The 20,987-nt window shown below is 38.7% G+C and overlaps 2 protein-coding genes across 2 annotated transcripts; both read right to left on the reverse strand.

Annotated features, from left to right (window-relative positions):
- Nucleotides 1-360: 360 nt before the first annotated feature.
- On the reverse strand, nt 361-8,282 carry LOC117494952 (cAMP-dependent protein kinase type II-beta regulatory subunit). Its single transcript, XM_034145971.1, has 11 exons — nt 7,796-8,282; nt 6,681-6,716; nt 5,781-5,833; nt 5,527-5,610; nt 5,196-5,302; nt 4,844-4,997; nt 2,571-2,672; nt 2,407-2,481; nt 2,233-2,301; nt 2,006-2,141; nt 361-1,909 (listed from the first exon to the last, which is right to left on the reverse strand). Exons 1-11 carry the CDS (start codon nt 8,058-8,060, stop codon nt 1,776-1,778), a joined length of 1,215 nt encoding a protein of 404 aa, XP_034001862.1. The 5' UTR covers nt 8,061-8,282; the 3' UTR covers nt 361-1,775.
- Nucleotides 8,283-12,249: 3,967 nt separating this feature from the next.
- Nucleotides 12,250-20,170, reverse strand: hsp90b1 (heat shock protein 90, beta (grp94), member 1). The gene is made up of 18 exons (XM_034145970.1): nt 19,993-20,170; nt 19,408-19,510; nt 18,944-19,085; nt 18,073-18,189; nt 17,654-17,982; nt 16,875-16,986; nt 16,617-16,742; nt 16,080-16,196; nt 15,854-15,991; nt 15,685-15,762; nt 15,509-15,574; nt 14,443-14,712; nt 13,817-14,062; nt 13,474-13,610; nt 13,280-13,358; nt 12,958-13,113; nt 12,636-12,740; nt 12,250-12,527 (listed from the first exon to the last, which is right to left on the reverse strand). The coding sequence occupies exons 1-18, from the start codon at nt 20,039-20,041 to the stop codon at nt 12,501-12,503; spliced, it is 2,397 nt and encodes a 798-aa protein (XP_034001861.1). The 5' UTR covers nt 20,042-20,170; the 3' UTR covers nt 12,250-12,500.
- Between the last annotated feature and the right edge of the window lie 817 nt (nt 20,171-20,987).

The raw sequence follows: 20,987 nt of genomic DNA on the forward strand, positions 1-20,987 counted from the left end.
TATTGGTTCACATGATTGAGAAAAACCTTGAAGGCGGGGCCTAGTTTGTTTTTCATCGTATGATTGGATGAAAGTACATGCCTATTACTGCCCAGTAACAGCTGATTGGGAATAACAGGAACAATGCATGATTATTTTTTTAATCAACAATGTTGCAACCACAGCAAGAAGTATAGTCTGCTTTCTAGATGTAGTGTCATTTACCTTGCAGTTGAGTAATTGCAGTTACAATTGTAACTGTTTTACAACAACATTATTCAAACAAATGCATACACTGAATGAAAAATGTAATACAACGAATGCGTTACAGAATTGTATGGCTGTTCCATAATTGTGACAAAATATTAAGTGAAACGCAAATATAAAAATGTTCTTTATTGACATGAAAAGTTAAACATACAGTACTTTCAGCCAGTATCATGGGTTTGCCTTCAAAAATGACCAGCACTACCTGCACAAAGGGGGGGAAGGTCAGAATGTTTCAATGTTAAACCAGCTTTGAACAGTTTAAGCTGCAGTAAACCACAGACAAATTACAGAAGACTTCAATTATTAATCTTAAAAATAGAGAAGAAGAGAGAGAGAGAGAGAGAGAGAGAGAGAGAGAGAGAGAGAGAGAGAGAGAGAGAGAGAGATAGAGAGAGAGAGAGAGAGAGAGAGAGAGAGAGAGAGAGAGAGAGAGAGAGAGAGAGAGAGAGAGAGAGAAGACCCACTTTAGATTCCTGCTTAGAGGGAACGTTGGAACATATGTTTCCAAAAGTAGTTGGCAGAGGTAGACAGCAATAATGAATGTCATAATCATAATGTATGTTTCACAGACACAAAAACAATATGACCTACATTTTACATTAAAACACAGGAAAATCAATTGTTTCAAGACACTGCCTATAATGACTAGTCTAGTGGGGCAACTTATTCAATTAAAGCTGGGCCTATATAATAACAGTAAATACTCAGTTTCAAATTGTACAGCAATGTGTTGTATATTCTTACAAAACTATCAGCTATCTCTCTGAAGTTTGTTTTTTTGCAAAAGCATAGAATTAGGCTAACAGCCACAAACACACTTACCAACGATGATATAAAGTTTATGAACGTGTTCAAGGGGTTCAACATTATGATAAACAGAAACGTATTTTGTAAAAATGTTAAAGTACTGCCAAGTTTACATTCTGTGGTAATCAAAATGTGAAATATGTTATCAAATCAACTTCTTTTACAAATTGTAATCCTTTCTCATATTGTGGCACTTGTACCAGTGCACCTCATGCCGCAAATGTTAGTGCTCTAGCCAAAAATGACGAGAGATCGTGACATATTTGCTCACCATTATCCAGTAAGAAATTAGCTTTGGCATCTGATTTCCACAAACAATGTTTAGAAATGTAGTACAAACGATATTATACTGTAGGTGTAACTATAACACTGTGGAGAAAAAGGTGAGCAATAACAAAAGTGTTCAATATACAAACAGATAATGCGTCTTACACTGACAGGTAAAATGTACGCTTACATTTTAAGGTGAGAATCGTGACAATTCTACTTCAAACAAGCTTTAAGCATCTCTGCTTTGGCTTACTGTAACACGCTGTGGCAACTCTGCTAAAATGAACCTCGTCTCATATGGGATTCTGACGTAGTCTGTTATATTTATCTGACACACAAATGTAGTAGTGGATATTCACATTTGTTGTAAGAAAAGCTGTTTAAGTGATAATGGGGGAAACATCGTAACAACCCTCTTTTTCATCCACCAATTCATGGTCCATTGCTGTTCATGCACTTTGTTGCTCAATCTCAGTGCTACTCCCAAACAGGGCCACCAGCTGTTCCTCATAGTTAGCAATGTTTCTCTTCATGATGTCCATACACGGGCCCAGCAGTCTCTCGAAGGCTTGTACGTCAATGACTGACAAAACAGACAAATTACAGAGGAGTCAGAAATCATTTAAGGAGAGTTTCGAGTTAGAGTTATGATTGTTTTAAATAAATCATAAACATATACCCAAGCATTTGACTCGTCCCACAGCATAGGCTGATGCAGCTCTGGGCTTGTTTGTGACAAGCGCCAACTCTCCAAAATACTGGCCTCTAGAGCACGTGGCGATTTCCACCTCCTCATCTTCCTGATCTTTTTTCGTCTGACAGGAAGAAAAACACACAATTAACCTAATTGGATATGCAAACATTTTTTTTAACTTAAATAACGAAGGGCAAACTGGTCAAACATACCCTGCTTCTTTTCATGGTGATTCTTACTTGGCCAGATTCAACAATGTAGAAGGAATCTGCTAAATCACCCTGTAATACAAAGAAAACTAAACGTGTGACTCAGTATCTATTATTGCTCCATTGCAGCAGAAGGTGAAATTATCAATGTAAGAACAGATCATAGAGATTCTTCACCTGAGCAATAATCTGCTGTGAATCATTGTACACGTTGGTGGATATTACGTCCACTACCTTCATTCTCTCTGAGAGCTGTGGAAGACAATATATGTGGTTAACAATGGAGTTACTTTTAAAGCATGGTCAACTTTATTCACATTGGAGGACAAACTAATCCTAGCCTCTAATGATGTAAGCAGTGGTAGCGTTTCAATGAAGGCCTCATACAGCCTCCTTTTCTTGGCGTTGTTCTTCACTATTATCCTCCTGAATGTCAGACGATCCTGAAACACAGATTAAAAGAAAACGTAACAAAATCATGTCAGAGTATTTTTTGTATTTATTCAAAAGCCCCTCTATTTTTTCTTCCTGTAAAACACCTTTGATTTTGACCTTTTTTACATTTTCCCTAGAATGTTCTGGCATCCTTAAGCAAACAATATCTCTTATGAAACAACATGTCTGCAGTAGGGGTCACTGTTAACCCGTTTTTAAGTAAGAAAAGCGTCTCCTTCAAACCATAACACCAGCTCTGGGATAATTCAAGCAGCATCAATCATGTGCTCATGGAGGCTGTTGCTCTAAGCGATAAATCTTTAGAAATATCTCAGTTTGTTTGTGTGTCATTCAGCAGGATGATGTTTTAGATTCAAATAATATCCAGCAACATGTTTGATGGCATACAGTAGTAGCTGGTTACATACTATTCTGTTCTATTCTATTCGGTGGAAAGTAACTATGTATATTTACTCAAGTATTTTACTTAAGTACATTTTTTGAGGTACTTGTACTTAACTGAACTTAAGTTGAGTCTTTCCAGTTTATGCTACGGCAAACTTTTACTCCTATATAATTTGGAAGGAAATATTGTACTATTTACTCACTACCTTTATTTGAGAAGGCAAGGCAAGGCAATTTTATTTATATAGTACTTTTCAGCACGTGGCGATTCAAAGTGCTTTACACATTAAAAGCAAAAGACATTTAAGAACAAATACAACATAAATATAATATATATATATATATATAATAAAACATTTCATATAATGAAAATAAAATAAATAAATAAACACAGCTGGTACAGAATACATGACTAAAAAGGCATACTGTAGTGTGAGTATGGGCAGCTCAATTAAAAGCAGCGGCAAATAGGTGCGTTTTTAGTCAGGATTTAAAAATAGGAAGTGTTTTGGCGGACGTGCACGATTTAGGCACGAAGAAGATTAGTTAATAGTGACTTTCCAGGTTAATAATATTAATACAAAAATATAATTGACAAATTAGTTATGGCATATTATTATAAGGTACATGGCATGATAAAATGTTGTTTAAGTTAGCTTAACCTTAACCAGCTACCACATTAAAATGATGTGTGCATAAATGGATTGTTAGTTAAAATCCAGTGATATAATATATATTATTCAGACAAATACCAGACGTGTACTTGAGTATTTTTACACCGTGGTATTACTACCTTTTACTTAAGTACAGTATAATATCTGTCAGTAGAGTCAGTCCTGGGCCTAAGGACATGGTGTACCACAGCTTTAATATCTAACAAGGTTACCAAAAAGTTAACCATTACAACCCCATTTCAAATGATACCAAGTGATCAGCAGTATCAGCGGAAATAAGCCTGATAGATGTCCCAGACCTAAATCCGACTCTACTACTGTTTGAACAGAGGCCCTCACTGTCCCTCCTCGATGTCAGGGGCTTGTCTGTTGAACACGACTCTCTGCTTGTTCACAACCTCAAACACAAACTACAAGTACCGGGTCAATAGGGGATACTGCTGCAACCTGCCCGGTCTGCACACAGATGACATAACAACGCTGTTCCCCACAGTATAAGGACACGACCTTTGCTGAGTCATTAATAAACAAGCTGCTTCACAGATCAACTACTCAAAAACAGCTGTTTTCAGACCCAATTTTTAAAACTGTTTTAATTTAGATTTACCAGTTTTTGTTATCGCACTTTGTGTTTTCCATTATGGCGTTTAAAGCCCCAGCTTAAATTCTGATAATTGAATAACTTGATTACTCAACAAGTTAAGTTCATCTGAGGTTCACTTTGCCTTGTTGAGCGGATCTGATAGCGGAGCTCTCTGAATGGGCCACAAAACATTTTTAATTGGCCTGTATTACATTCATAAATAAACATATCTTTTCACATTCAGTTTCCACATTCATTAGCTTTAATAAATGCATTAATGAACATGTATTCATATCCAGGGGCATTATTAGTGCTCTCTCATGTACTGTTGCATTCATTAGGTTTCATACAGTTTGTTATCGCAGTAAGTCCACATGATCTCATCTAATAATGCCAACACTGTCACTGACAACCTAGATATTTACTGTTAAATGTGGCAACTAACAGCACAGCGGGTTTTTAATCCTGTGCACGGAGCCAACTGTGCCCTTGCATGAGGCTTTAATGGTTTACTCACTAGGCACCAAACGGCTCCAGGGGAGGTGGCGATTATTGTGGCTGCCCTGGGGGTGTTGTACATCAACGCTAGTTCTCCGAAGCTGCCTCGGTTGTCATAGCAGCCTACCATCTTGTCTGTGCCATCAATCTTCACGAAAATGTTAAACGTCCCACTGAATGAAAAAGAAAAACATCAGAGAAAAATATAAATACATGGCAGACATATTGGTGTGTCCGTAAATCTTGAATCAGCTTGAAACAATGATTTTACAGATTATTTCATAAACATTTTACAGTTCTACAAAACAATCAATGCTCTGATTTAAAAAATCATAAGTAAGCCATGTTGTGAAAGCCACACGAAAGCTCACCTTTCAATAACATAAAAGTTGTCCCCGTCGTCGTCTTGATCAATGATGTGCTCGCCTTCGGTGAGGAATTTCTCTAACATGGCATCCAGCACCTGAGACATCTCCTCCTGTGTAAAATATCAGTCAAATAAATGAAAAAAAACAATCATGCAGAATCCACTCAGCGTGCTGTTTCAGCTACTTTAAAATAACCATCTTAACAAATCATGCATAGTGCACTGAACTGGGCAAAAAGCTGCTGGCCTCGGGCCATGTCCTCCTTTGTGTAATTTAAGAGATGGCAGAGCACAAACCAGAGGAGCACAGAGTGCTTATGGAATAATCCACTCACCGCATCCAAATTCTTGAACAGAAGAATGTCCCAACATGCTTCCTGTAGTCTCTGTCTCTGCTCATCAGTTTTTGGGTGGGTGACCTGTAAATTAATACACAGGTCTTATGATATAAGCCTATGATGGCATAAACTTTAAAGTACATATACATACATATACTTTATCATGTTGACTGTTTGATTCATATTCAGAGCTGCAATCCATACTACAAATCAACCAAGACGGGATCTTCATGGTAAGAAAGACAGTTTACCCTTGGCTCTTTATCCTCATCATCGTCATCTGGATTGAAAGCTTCAGCACACACTGCATGACAGAGATCAACAAATGAATGAACTCGACACTTTCTAACAGAGAGCATAATTCACCTTAAAATGAAGATGTCTACCCAAAGGTAAAACCTTCGGAAACAACAACATTTTAAATAAAACACTCAAAACATAGTCATATTCAAGTGATCATAACAACAGCAAATCTCAGGAATGATTCAGCAACATTTCATGTAATAAATCTTTCAATGAACACAGCTTTATTGGTGGCTTTCATACTGCATTTCCTTCCTTTTTTTTAACAGGACACTGTATCATAACAAACTTTCAATTATTCTTACATTAATTCAAATATACCCCTTTTTCAGTACATTATTAAATGCATTTTATTCACAAGTGCTATTTCTTTGGCCTATGTAGAGGATGTTTAGGTAAAATCTGAAGTGATAAAATGTAAGTAATATGCTTTAGCTGTTACTGAATACCTTTACTTGCTCATACTTTCCATTCAGGCTGTCAAACATGCAGATGCATCAGTCCTAATGCAGTTATGAAGTTGAAGCCACAATGTTACTATTATCATGAGAGGGAGATTATAATTAGTAGCAGTACTTGTCCTCCTCTCCTCACCAACGTCACTCACTGACATTATTAACCCGGCTAGAGACAGAGTGGTTTCACAAACTCTAATAAATCTGCACGATTATATTAAGCAGAAGACATTGAGAAAAGACAGATGGAAAAATACTTCATTTTCCCTTGTAATGGAGCAGGTCTTACGTATTCATGTGTCAAATAAGTTTTATATGTTTCCAGCACTGACACAGTCCAGAGTTTCCCTCTTGACAGAACATGCTTGAAACAACCAGCGAATGATAACTCACCTGATGCTCTTCTGATGAATCTGTTTATTACCGGGGCTGCAAAACAAAACATATGTATTAGAATGTTTTATTTCATGATACAGTACATCTATCTCACAGAAAAGGTGAATCATTGATGCAGATAAGGTTATCCTAACACACAAGTGTTTCTACATCAGTGGCGTACGCACAGACCTTTGCTCATTAAGGAGCCTTATTCATTTGGGTAAAACCTGAATGAGGACAGCTGCTTTGAAGTGCGTTTGAATCTAATTTGAATGAGAAACAAAATTCAAATGCAAAACCCAGCAAAGGTGCCAAGCTCTAACACAAAAGTCTCAATATGAAATATACATTAGATAGGAGGTCTCATCCATTAATAGCCTGCCAGCCATTGTTGTCCAAGGAGGCTCACTGGAATTTCATTAAGACAAGGCACTGGAGGTTTGATATGGCACAATCATGACCCAAAAATACTACAATAGTTAGTTTAATGACTGAATGCAGTGTACGTGTCCTTATGTAACCATTGCAGGCTGCCTTGCAGACCCCAACCCTCATTGGGATGCTGTGTCAGAGCTCTGGGTTGCTATGCTACTTGCTGCACCTTGTGGCCACACTGCACCGGCCACAGTGAGACATATGACCACAGCTCAGGGAGCACAATTCATCCAGATACATTTACACACATATTTTGCATTGCTTGCATCACAGCAGAGGTTCATTTTTCACGTGTGTCTGCTTTGTCATATTTTCTTATACATAATCATGGAAGGCCCATCCGGCCTGCACCTGAAACTGGAAATATTGAAATGACCTAGAGGTGCAGGGTAGGCCTGTGTGGAAATAAACACAAACCCCTTTTTTTCGCAGATGCTTTGCCTGAATGCTGTCCTTGTCACACAAACGTGTCTGCACAGATGAAGACAAGACACGTTCATTATCCATCTTTCACCCTCTGTGACCATATATGGCAAATGACAGCGCCGTGGTGGATGCAAGGTGGCGGAGCATCACGCGAGCAATGTGTCTCCATCTGAAGCCGTGTACACAGCGAAACATGCTCATTGTTCCTAATTAACAAAAAAATCCACCATCACATTTCCTCCCGACATAGAGTACATATGATCGCCTACCTATGAATTCCTCGTCATCGTCGTCGTCCTCCTCTCCGTTTTCCGAATCGATCTGCATGGCTTCGTCAATGAAATTGACCGCTTTTCCAGGTCTTGGGGCCGAATTTTGGTCATTGCCAAAAGAGGCCTCTTTGGTCTCACTTTCCTTCAGCTGGGTGAAGTACTGTAATGCAAACTCGAGCAAATCCCTGGGCTGATTCCTCAACACTTCCACGGTAAAGCTCTGTAACAGCTCCGTCAGTCCTTCAGGAATTTCTATACTCATTCCTATTATCAGTCTATGAATGTGGACAAAACCGGTTTGCTGCGAATCCGAAATAACCAAAAGCACCCAGTGGGATGAAAAAAGCCAAAACGAGCAGACGGGTGTAGTCAGGCCACCCAGTCAGCAATCCCTCCACAGCGATTCCTCTCTTTTTCTTGAATGAAAATGGCTCTGGATTTTTCGTCCAAGCATCTTCTTCTTCTGCTGCTTCTGGCTACAGGAAACCCACGCATGTGACCCAGGAATCCATGGCAACCACCTATCCAGGGATTGCGTATGAGCAGCAGCGGCGCTGAATCTGCAGTCAGACGCAAAATACAAATGATGAGAAACCCTCCGGTTTATCAGGCAGATCGATTCGATTGAGAGAGATGACATATCGGATGCACCTAATATGTTTTAAATATGTTGTTTTACTGGCAGCTCATCTGTAGGCTATGTATTTTTTACAGTCGGTTGTAATGTCTCACTTCAAAATTATTCATAATCTGGTGAAAAAATGTACTTTAATAAAACATTAAAATCTTCATCTTAATCTTAAATGATTGTATTCCAACAATGTCTCACTTTAAAATTAATTCATAAACTAGGGAAAAAATGGACGTGAAAAATCTATCACATAAAGATATTAAATCATGATGTGATTTATTTTACATTGGGATCAAACTGATAAAACACAAACACCGTTCAAATGTACAAGAAGGACAGTGAATAACAGTCTTATTGTCATGCTGTTATTCCAGCTCAAATCCAATCTTTAATTAGATTTATAAACTCATTTAGAGCAGTATAAGACAAAGCTCATTATAGGGACTGCTCCTTTAATAGATCCAGCAGTTTAGGCCCTGTTTCTTGTTCCAGAGGGAAACAAACTAATAAATCTGATGCATATTTTAATGACAGCCCTCAGAACATTCAGACTCCCAGGCAAATACTGTGTGCTGCCAGGAATATCCAATTACATGAAGGCAATTGCCCTGTATGTGAAAACCTACTTTGCAATATAACTATTTCGAACCCTTGAAATAAAAGATAGAAACTCAAGAAGACCCTCAACACAATTTGTATAGACATCAAGACCAAAACATGGAAATGACGGTCATTTGGATTTCCAGAACTATTTTCAGTTAAAATGATATCTTCCACTCACAATAGAAGAAAACCTAATGTCTGGGATTCACATTTCACACTTTATCCCATTAAAACAACAGAAAGAAGAGAAAAGTGTAAATGAAGATCATACGTTTATCATGATGAAGGAGATGACAAACTCCTTCAGTAGGAGCAATTATTTGCCTTCATAAGAAGTAACGGCACAGATTAGGTAATCTACATTTAAAAGAAAGCACATACAGGTGTTTTCTTTGTGTATTTCAAGCATCCATATCTGAAAAATTCAAATGGCAGGAGGACAAACAATCCATAGTTTTGGGGCAGCAAAAACCACATCACCAAAGCATTTAGTCGTGGATTTGTGGACAGACTGAGGGCTTTGGTCAGAGCATCTGAGGTGAGTGTTTTGATTTGGACACATGATTGTAAAACTGCTCCTGTTTGAAACACCCTCAGATTGCCAAATGTGCAACAACCCCTCCATTGTGTGTGCCACATTGCAGGGATTATCATACTGGGTTAGAATGAGCAAAGGGTAAAGAAAGGTGAAGGAATACAGGTTAGCAGCAGGGAATCATTTGACGGAGAAAATAAAGAAAATCCACCAAAAGAGTCCAGCTATTATCTGCCAAGCTGTCAGCACACTGTTCCTCCACCGTGAGACCCCTCCCCCCGCTGCCTGTGGCCCATATCTGTCACTCTTTATCAAGAAAGCACAACGTTCTCTCACTCAGGCGAACATATGGGAGCACATCTGTGCAGTGACCAGTAATGTATGCTGCTGCTGCCTAAATGCTATCTCCCACACTCACCACTCAAGGGCTTTTATTTGGTTGTGCTCAGTACAGCCCCAACACTGGACCTACTGTAGGAAGACATCAGAAACTGTTATAAAAACCAGTTCTGTGCATCAGCTCTGCTCTCTGGACCAGAGATCCTGAAGATGGTTTCTGCTTAACGCTTCTCATCAAAGCAATGGAGCATGCAGCTTCAGGATAATTACACTTCAAAATGCAAAGAACCTCTCTTGTCCTTAGGTCGCAATAAGACTTTAGATTGCCTTTTACAAGATGCAATAAGGTAATAATAAATAGTAGTAGTAATGATGCGGTATGTGGTTTACTGCATAGACCATAAGTTGATATTTGGAATAAGGCTCAGCATGTACATAGTAAAAAAGAAGTCATTGTACTGTATTAGGTGACAGAATTGTTAATGACAGATTATGCTCTCATTTCATTGGGTAGCTTGCAAACGTATACAACAAGTCCTATCTTTATGAAGGTTGTCATGTTCTGTTTTTTTCATTCATATTCAGCCCACCTCCCTTGACGTTTTAGAGGTGTTACGAATTGTAGAGAGACCTGAAGTATAATGAAATACAATATGGCTTCTAAAGTGGCAGTAAAGTAAAATCAACACCCCTCTAAAACATTTCAAACAAATACTTAATTGTAGGCTAATACTCATGAATGAACAGTACATGCCTCTGCATCTGAAGACAAGCAGTGTATGGTCAAGCTAATATGCAAATGAAATCATATAAATAAACATTGGCATGGTATCAACTATTTCAAATAGGTTCCCTTTAGGCAGCAGTAACACTGGGTCAAATGCTTTGTTCCAGCTCACGGTTTATAAACTCAGATCAGGTGTGGGAATTCATTCATGTGAAAATATGGGCCACACCTGGGCCCATATTTTACAACTCCTACGTAAATGTGCAGATACCTCATCATGCCGAGTGTTTCCCTACTTTCTCAGCAGTTAATACCTGCAATAACACCAACAACATGCAGCCTCTGACAGAGTCAATAAAGAACAAACAAACCCATCTACCCTCTTAAATAGTGTGAATTACAATGTTCCTATGTTCCATGTTGTCTTTTTATCCTATAAAACTTCCTATAGTACCATTCACATTTTCAAGACGTGGGTGACTGTGCCACCTACTGGGCATGTAATGTAACACAACTTTGAAATAAATTATATGATTTCATATCTAAATATTTTTTTAACAAGGGAATGATTATAAATATGCAAACACTAATGATACAATCATTTTGCAGTTTCTTGTTAATGATATGCCAGCACAGATAATGTCTGGAATCAAAAGCAACAATACACTTTTATTTCAAGACACCATGCGGGTTATACAGCATTTTTCTTTCTACTGAGGTTAGATAATGCCTATCAAGTTTCCACCACAGACGGATGTTTAGATAATACTGTGTGGTTTGCTCTTATCAGTTTTTACTAAACAAGTATGGTTAGTGTGTCACTGATAAGAAATGTTTCTACTGAAGTAAAACTGTTGAATTCACTGTTGGTTTTTTAAATAAAAGTGATGTATTCTTAATTTGAAAATGCTGATAAACTCAAAAGCAAGTATATTTAAATATAAGTCCCCAAGTGAAGAAAACATTAACATTGACAAATATCCTTCACCACAAGATAAAGAAAATACTTACCTGTACAGCTCCACTTTTCCTTCCTTTTCGTCTGGGTTAGCATCAGGTGCTTGGCCAGGACAGTAGTAGCATTATGTACACACAAACCATAGAGTATGCATTTCTTTGGGTAATATAAAGTAACATTTCCACATTATGGATGCAGTAGGATACAGCAAGGATAAATGCATTCTCTGTTCAGGTCAAACATAGTGGACGGAATAATGGATTAGAGTGGTGGAGATGACCGATAGCAATTTAAGTGAACAACACTATTTATGATGTTTGGAATAAACTCTGAAAAATTACATTTGGTCGTTTTTTTAAATCACCTTTGATGATCCATGTTAAGTTTTTATGTGTAGGAAATTGAATACCTGTTGTTGAGAAGGTTGAGTATATAAAATAAATAAATAAACTGCTTATTTTCCCTGTTAAGGCTTTTCCATCTTTCAATACTTTGTCAGTTTTCCTTGGCATATTCATTAATTTTTCTGCATTATTACAATCTAAGTTTATGATTTGATCTCCAAGGCAAACTAACTGCTGATGGACAGACATTTGTATCCGTCAAAGAACCTAACATCGATTGTCGTAGTGCATTTGTAAAATCACCAAAACAGAAATCATGTGTCCTTTTTCCAGGAAACATTTATTCGATCAAGAGACAGGATCGCTTCTTTCCATAAACAGGTCAGTTAAATATTAACAAATTTACAGTCATGAGGAATGTAATAAAAAACAAAAACAAACAATGCTCGCCTTAAAAAACCCCAACCCTAGGACCCCACCCAGAATAACATCGACCACTGTGGCGCTGGAACAAGAAGTAAATCCGTTTCCAGCTCAGTTGTTACATGCTCTTCTTTTCAGTGCTTCACAGCTCGTCTTTGTCCGATGTTATCTGCAAGGGAACAAAATGAAAGTCATGAAGAGACAGTCGGAAGAACAAATACATGGCATCCCATTTCTTTACATCCTTAAGATGCCTCAGAACTTGAAGTGTTCATACCGTTTCATCATCTTCATCATCCATAATTTCCTCTTTCTCTTCAGCGTCATCTTCAGCGTCATCCTCTGCTGGCTCTTCTGGCTCCTCCTCTGGCTCTTCTTCAATCTGTCAAATAATAACATTAATATTTATTATAAAATTGCCTGACTGGGCGCCCTGAAGGTAGAAAGGTCATGCAATACTACAAAAAAAGTGGAACCATCTCAAATGCAGTTGTAGGTCAGAGCTCACTGGCTGCTGAACAGGAAATGTGGCCTGACATATGCAAACTGAAAAAGGAGAACTTTGGTACGCAAATGTCTCGTAAGCAGCTACGACGTGCCTGTTCGTCCAGGGGAACATTCATGCTGAGTCGCAGCATGCGCTCTATCCTCTCTCCGTAGGCCTTGGTGTCGGCCAGTTGGTATCCTGAGCGCAGCGTGGCCGTCTCAAACAGAACCACAGCCAGATCTGACGCTGTCTGGTCCTCAGCGTCCTCCTGAAGGGGAAAAACCTGATCAGTTGGTCTGCTAATAATACAAGAGGTTGGCTGTATGGACACTTTTTCGGCAAAATCATTATCATTGCATAGGTGCATCTTTAAAGTTAAATTAGGCATCATTACAATAGTAATGACTTTGTAAAGTGATACGAGTCAGACTTACATTGACTTTGTTGAGCATCTGCTTGACGAGGGGATGTTTGGGGTTGATTTCTAATGTTTTCTTCTGGCTCGCATAATAGCTGAAGAACAGAAAATAAGCATGATAAGCTGAGTTCACAACATGCTTCACATTTGCATTATAGAACTGTGACAAAGAGCATTAACATAGCTGAAGAGCACAGGGTCGTTACTCACTTTGTGGAAATGTCTTTTCCTGTCTGGTAAGCCTGTGCCTTCATGATCCTCTCCATGTTTCCGGACCAGCCGTACTGACTGGCTACCAGAGCGCAGGGGGAGTTGGTCAGCCTCTGGGAGATGATGGCCTTCTCAATCTGTAGGCGAGACAACATCGTATTAGATAACAGATCAGTTGGAGCAGACACAACTCAAAACATCTTATCGCCTCAGTGGCTGGTGTTTAATTTCTCATGTCATGAATATTACACAAATAAGAGCCTGTGACCTAAGTTTTTCATTGCCATATCTACACTGTAGCTAATGTGCAAATAACAATAAAGCCTTGAATCTAATCCTCTACCTTGTCCTTCAGAGGCTTGTCCTTCAGCCAGGTGGTGAGAGGCTCAAACTCCTTCTCCAGGGCCTCCCTCTTCTCCTTGGTCTTGTCACTCTCGTCGAATTTGATACCCTCCTTGGCGACGTTCTGGAAGCGCTTCCCGTCGTACTCGGGCAGAGCCTGGATGCAGTACTCATCCACAGGCTCCGTCAGGTAGATCACCTCGTAGCCCTTCTTCAGCAGCCTCTCTACGAAGGGAGAAGACTCCGCCTGCAGAGGGAAACAGATGTTTAATGCCAAGCCATTACATTTTACTTGAACTGTTTTGAGTCTTATTTCTGCAAACCCTTTATTCTCTTAACATAATAGGGCATTTTTAACCTTGAGATAAATCCACCACATCCATAACATTCATCTGTTTGCAACTTTAAAAAAAATAAAATCTAATATATAATATTCCAATTACTTATATAATTGTATATAGACTATTCTTGCACTATTTCTATTTTATTTGTATTTACTTGCACTATTTTATCTGTGTTATTGTGTTGCACTGTTGGAGGAGCCTGTGACCTAAGATTTTCATTGTCATAACTACACTGTAGCTATGCACACATGACAATAAAAGCCTTGAATCTTGAATCACTCACCTCTCTCCTGCTGGTCCCGGCCATGAAGTAGATCTTGTCCTGCTTCTCCTTCATGCGCTCCACATACTGCTCCAGGCTGGCCACCTCGGTGTCGCTGTTGGAGGTCTGGAAGCGCAGCAGCTTGGCCAGACGGGTCCTGTTGGAGTGATCCTCGATCACGCCCAGCTTGATGTTGGTTCCAAACTCCTTCCAGAACTTCTCGTTGTAATGCACCTCGGCGATCTTCTTGATCATGTCCAAAGTCTTACGCACCAGCTTCTTGCGGATAACCTGAACAAGGAGGAGATGAGATTACAATGAATGTTGAATTTAGTATTTGTTATTCCTAACCTTTTTTATCTTCAGGGTATATGCAGGAATCCTGAAGTCAAATGTAATACCTTTCAAGACCCTTACCATACATTTTAAGACCTCATCGCAACTTTGAGTTTTAACCGGTTACATTGGCGACACACTTTACCTCACATTGACTATATACAGTATTGATTGTCCTTCCTCCTTATCTTCCAACCATTTGGACGCAAACTTGCATTTCCCCATAACGATGTTGTTTAACAACCGGCGTAAACGTGCCTTTGCGCGCTATCAAGCAGTGAGCGTGCGATGTCCTGTTCAGATGACGTCAAACCCAACGGGATGCCATAAATAAACTACACACCTACGCAATGATTACATTCAGGCAAACTGTAGAATACAACCTCTTTGGACAATTTATATACTTATTGAAAACAAGCTACAAAATGTAATACCTTGGAAAATGCCGTTTAATAGCCTTAATTTTCGCTAAATTGATTTATCAACTTTTAATACTTTTTAAGACCCTGCGGACCCCCTGATCTTATAACTGTATTTACACCTCATTCTCTTTTGAAACAATTCCTGATTCTGATGCTCCTTTATCAATATTTTATTTTAAAAGAAAAAAGCTTTTATAAACCAGTCAATAAATTCTACAAATATTATAGAGTACAAGGTTAATAAAATGTAACACTCAAAAGGGATCCTTATAAATAAGAATACAATTAATTGTTTTTTAGATGGTATAAATGTAACGTGTGAAACTCACCTTGAGCAGTTTGTGCTGCTGCAGAGTCTCTCTTGACACGTTCAGAGGAAGGTCATCAGAGTCAACCTAGAGAAATAATAAATGTCCATTAATCCCAGAGCCGATACCATCTAGGAAAGTTGAAACATTCCACATCAGCACATGTCGGGGTCTGCACTGGGGTTAGAGTCACTCACCACTCCCTTGACGAAGTTCAGGTACTTGGGCATCATGTCGTTGAAGTCGTCAGTGATGAAGACTCTCCTCACAAACAGCTGAGACAGAATAGACATTCATTTAGAAACCATTGTTTGCAGGAATTCATGCATAAAGAACCATCCTTTAATAATGCCTGAGGAAAAATACCTTGATGTAGTCGTTCTTCTTGGAGCCGTACTCGTCAAACATTCCGCGGGGAGCAGCGGTGGGAACAAACAGGATGGACCTGAAGGTAACCTCACCCTCAGCCGTGAAGTGGATGTGGGCCAGAGGGTTTTCAGTGTCCTGGGAGAGAGGGAAAGACAGTTCGAATTAATTTAAGAAAATTAAGACAATTTGAGCTCTCAATCCACATGGATGGGTGTGGGCCTACCTTAGAGAAGGTCTTGTAGAAAGCTGTGTACTCTTCCTCCTCAACCTCCTTAGCCTGTCTCTGCCAGATTGGCTTGATGTCGTTCATCAGCTCCCAGTCCCACACAGTCTTCTCAACCTGTGACAAACACGATGAGACATGTTCAAATAGTGTTCCTTTCCAAACAATCAGGCCAAATATTGGAGGTATTAAAATGACATTGCATAACCTTTCAGTAAAACATCATCAAGTAACTTTGAACTGCCTTCCCATAAAAATAATAGAAACAATAAATAAATCAGGAAGTATTATAGTTTAAAGTAAGTACATCAAAATCTTTCACAGCTTCAGATGTTTTTTTTTAAAATACATTACAACATCTTGAATAAGATAGAGTTATTCTTTGTCATTACATCTTAAATATATATTTTTGAATTCCCCGTTTCAATATCATTCCTTAAAATACAGATTTAAAAAAAGAATATTGTTAGATTATTTTAGGGAAAGTTATTATTAAAAGACATAAGAGCTTATCAGCCACACTGATGAACTTCCTACCTTCTTGGTCTTAGGCTTCTCTTTGTCCTCCTCCTCTTCCTCTACCTCGACGTCGTCCTCCGCCTCTTTCTCTGGTTCCTCTGCTGCCTCAGCATCTTCTTCAATTGGCTCCTCAACTGTCTCAGTCTGGCATTTTGAGAGGAAGAAATGATGTAACGGCTATTTGTTCATGTTCACATTTTGGCAGTTTCACAATGTAACTGTGGTGTGGGATCACGTCTGAGTCACAGTGTAGGAGGAAGCGTCTAAATTACTCACCTTGCTGGCCCAAACGTAGATGGGGAAGTTGATGAACTGAGAGTATTTCTTGACGAGGTTCTTGATGGTCTCCAGCTCCAGATAGTCTGAGGCCTCCTCCTTCAGGACCAGCCTGTGGTAAGAAGAAGATTTTGGATGATTTAATTTCAACGTAGGGCTGTGCAATTAATCGTATTTTAAAATCGCAATTACGATTTTGGCCTGCCACAATTACGAAAAAAAATGATTATTTTGCTTTGCTAGGTTGTGACATATTTGATCTAATTTATTTTAGTCTAATTTATTTATTTTTTATTTATCATATTTATATATGTTTAGTAGCTTGTGGAATTGCGCTCCAAAATATGTGTTGATCTTGTTTATTTGTATTTATTATTTTGATATTATTTATTTAAAATGTAAATGTATCATTTATTTTTGTATTGGTTTTTCAGTTGAATTATATGTTCAGGGTAATCGACAGTTATTATTTGTATTTGTTTTAAAGTTCAATAAATGGATGTTTTCAAAGTCAATGAATAATCGTATTTAATAATCGTGATATCAATTATTGACCAAAATAATCGTGATTATGATCTTTGCCATAATCGAACAGCCCTATTTCAACATCAATATTACTAACAGAAAAACAGCTTTTAATATCCAACTGAGTAGGTGTTTGGTATTCTGGGAAAGAACAAGAGCTGTGAACATCAATATGAATAACAGCAGTTAATCATAATGCTTAGAAATTGCTAAACGGTGATTTTAAAATGATTAAAAACCAAATGTAAACTCACGTGATGGTGCTTCCTCTGCCCAGTGTGTCCCCACGGGGATCCTCGATGACAGAGAACTGGTTAGAGTCAGACTCCCAGATGTGCTGCGTGTCATTGTTGTGTTTGGATGTCACAATGACTTTGTCAGCAATGAGGAAAGACGAGTAGAAGCCCACTCCGAACTGGCCAATCAGCTCTGAGGTGGACTGATCCCCCTCCATCTCTGTCATCTTGTTGAGGAACTCGCTGGTGCCGGACTTGGCGATGGTTCCCAAATTCTTCACCAGATCCTCTTTGGTCATTCCGATACCAGTGTCAGTGATGTGGAGCATGTTCCTCTCCTTATCAGACTGAAGGTAAAACATTCAAGTTAAGTTACAGGCGGTAAACATGACCAATAAAGACTGCAACAATTGTATTGAAGACTTTTTTGTGCATACTTTGATTTTGATAGTCAGCTCCTCATTGGCGGCCATTACATTCTCATTGGTAAGAGACATCAGGCGGATCTTATCCAGAGCGTCGGAGGCGTTGGAAATCAGCTCCCTAAGGAAGATCTGAAAAAGAAACAAAAAACATTTGATCATTAGTTAGCCTTTCCTGAAAAGGTCTGTAAGATATACCATAATAGTGAAAGCACACAATGCGCCGGCCTTGTGAACACAGGCATCAGGCCATGCAGATCTTCTTGAAGTAGTTTTAATTCTCATTGCTAGGATAAGTTTGTTGTACATGGTTTAACATATAGCTCTGTTTGTATGCGTTTCATATAGACTGGGTGACCATTTGACTTGATATGTCTGTCAAATCTAATGCAATCAAATACAGCAGCTCAGCCATAAATTATACCTTATAAAAGATAAAAAAAATTATGTTTTGTTTGACGGTGTTAGAGATTCATTAACATTTTGAAACAACCAATAACCAATTTTTCCTCTATTTGGAACTGCAAGTTGTTAATGAGAGTGATTTGGTAAAGAAAAATGTTTAAATGATTTCACCAAGTACTTTCAGATTTCAAATTGCAAGGACAAAAGAAAAAAAAAACGTTAATATAATATTTCCCTACTTTCCATGTCTTAGCATTTTCAAGACTTGATTTAATACCAATTAGGGTTTTATTTTGATATCAATAAATTAAAAAGTTTTAAGGATCTAGTGAAACCATGTATATTGAGGCATTTCAAATAGTTGGCTTTCCTCATTTACAAACAGGAGGGAAAGAAGGTCACAGATGCAAACACAATTCATAGAAAGGATCCTGCCAAGCCGCAGATTGTATATAAAAAGGTGCCATTTATTCCTTCTCACCTCCTTATTCTTGTAGAGGGAGTTGATAATCAGCTTCATCATACGATTGACTTCAGCCTGAAAGACATGTTTTTCTGACTTCTCTCTGATTTCCTTGATCTGAGCGGCATTTAATCCGTCCAGCTGGATAGCCTCCTCCTCTCTGGGGATAGACAGAAGCACAAACATAGGTGAGTTCAGGGACATGCACAACAACAAATCATCCCTGTCAACAACCAAAAAAGGTAAATCTGTGTTCCCCTTGAGGGATCTGTATCCAAGTTAAAGGCTCAGAAGAGTCCCTTGTTGGAGGGATGTGCACTTAATGTTGCAAAGCTTGGCCACCACTACAATACAAGGGTTGCTGCCATGAGGGTTTGTGTGCACAAGATTGGTCATGTTGACCTTGTGCTGGTAACTCTGGGTTTAGGTGACCTCTCCTGATGTCAGGCATATTGTGAAAGGATATTAAAAGAGACACCTACCTCTGCACCACCTCATCATCTGTCTTGGAGGCATCTCTGCTTTTACCAAAGTCCTCTTCTACTGTCCCTTCGATGTCCAGTTCATCCTCTGCCTTCACAGCAGCTGCAAAGGGACCAGAGTTGATTGGTTAAAGACATTAGATTACATACAGTTATATCTGGAGAAATATTCAGCATTTAAAAGCTTTTTATTGGGAATGAAGCTCTGCAAAGATCTGATTGAATTACCCAAATATGTTAGATGTTCGGTTAAGTATGGTGTGTTTTGAAAACCAGATTTAAAATGTAACGTTTTACCAGAGAGATTTGAATAGGGATGTTACCTAGCATCAAATAGCTTAAATATAACGTTACATGGTGTTTCTACTAGAATATTCTGGAAAGGCAAGAATAGCTTATAGTAGCGTTGTTCCAAGAAACAATGCTGTCTAAGTGAAGCTTTAACAAATGCTTATCACATGAGGATCTAATCACGAACGAGCAGATAAAAACCCACAAGTTAACGCTAGCTTACTGGCTAATGTTAGCTCAAATGTTGGGCAATAAAAAAGTGATACAAGATAGCAAAATGTTCTTGCTACTCACCAAAAGCACAGAGTGCAAACACGAGTCCTATCACCCAGGCGTGTTTCATTTTGAGTTGCTGCTTGAACGACGCTGTGTATCTTCAGCTCCTGAGACAAAAGCCGGGAGATAAGTGCACGCAGCACTGCCTTAACAAGAGAGACTGACAAGCTACCTCTCGCACCGAAAGAACCCACTCTATTAAACCCGTGACAACCGACCAATGGCAGCGCACCACGCACAACCTTCGACCAATCACCGTAGAGTATTTGGTACATGCTGTCCAATCAGATTCGTCAACATATGTGAGGACCCGAAAATCGTGGCCAGACATCATTGGACAAGAATGAGTAATCAGCAAATCACTTCCCTAAATGTACCACTCAATATGGAGGAAAAAAATCTCTGTCAACAGTAACACGTTAGTTAAAGTTTTATTTTCTCATGCAATGTCACAGCCAGGTGACACAGAAGCTGGGTGACATTGCATATTTTGTTTATGCCTTATTGTCAGTGCCTGAGAAGCAACACTGTGCCTGTTTCCGTCTATGTTAGTCTGAATGATGTAACGTTTATCTACGTAGGTGTATATGGTATAGTATTTGTCTTCTCTGCATTCCCTTTTCCTCAAAGGTGTGGATGCAGTACGTCAGATATCCTGTTGTGGAAACGCACTGAATGAATGATGAATATATTAACGGCATCACTTATTTATACATTTCCCATCTATTTACCTTTATTTTTGTATCATTCATTGTGTACATACCTGCTACTGTGCTTGCATTTTGTAATGACAATAAATTAATCTAATCTAATCTAAAAACTAGTCTTCGTCCACAAGGTGTCGCTGTTAGTAAAATGAAATGCAGATGAAGGAAAAAAATACTTGCTAAACAATTTGTAGAAAATTGAGATTGTTTCATAGTGAAATAACGAATGGTTATGGATAAATAGTTTGTAACAGTATCATACAAATGTGCACATTAGAATATTGCTTGCTCAGCCTGTCTGATGAG

Source organism: Trematomus bernacchii, unplaced genomic scaffold (assembly GCF_902827165.1).
Source record: "Trematomus bernacchii unplaced genomic scaffold, fTreBer1.1, whole genome shotgun sequence".
NCBI classification, from domain to species: Eukaryota; Metazoa; Chordata; class Actinopteri; order Perciformes; family Nototheniidae; genus Trematomus; species Trematomus bernacchii.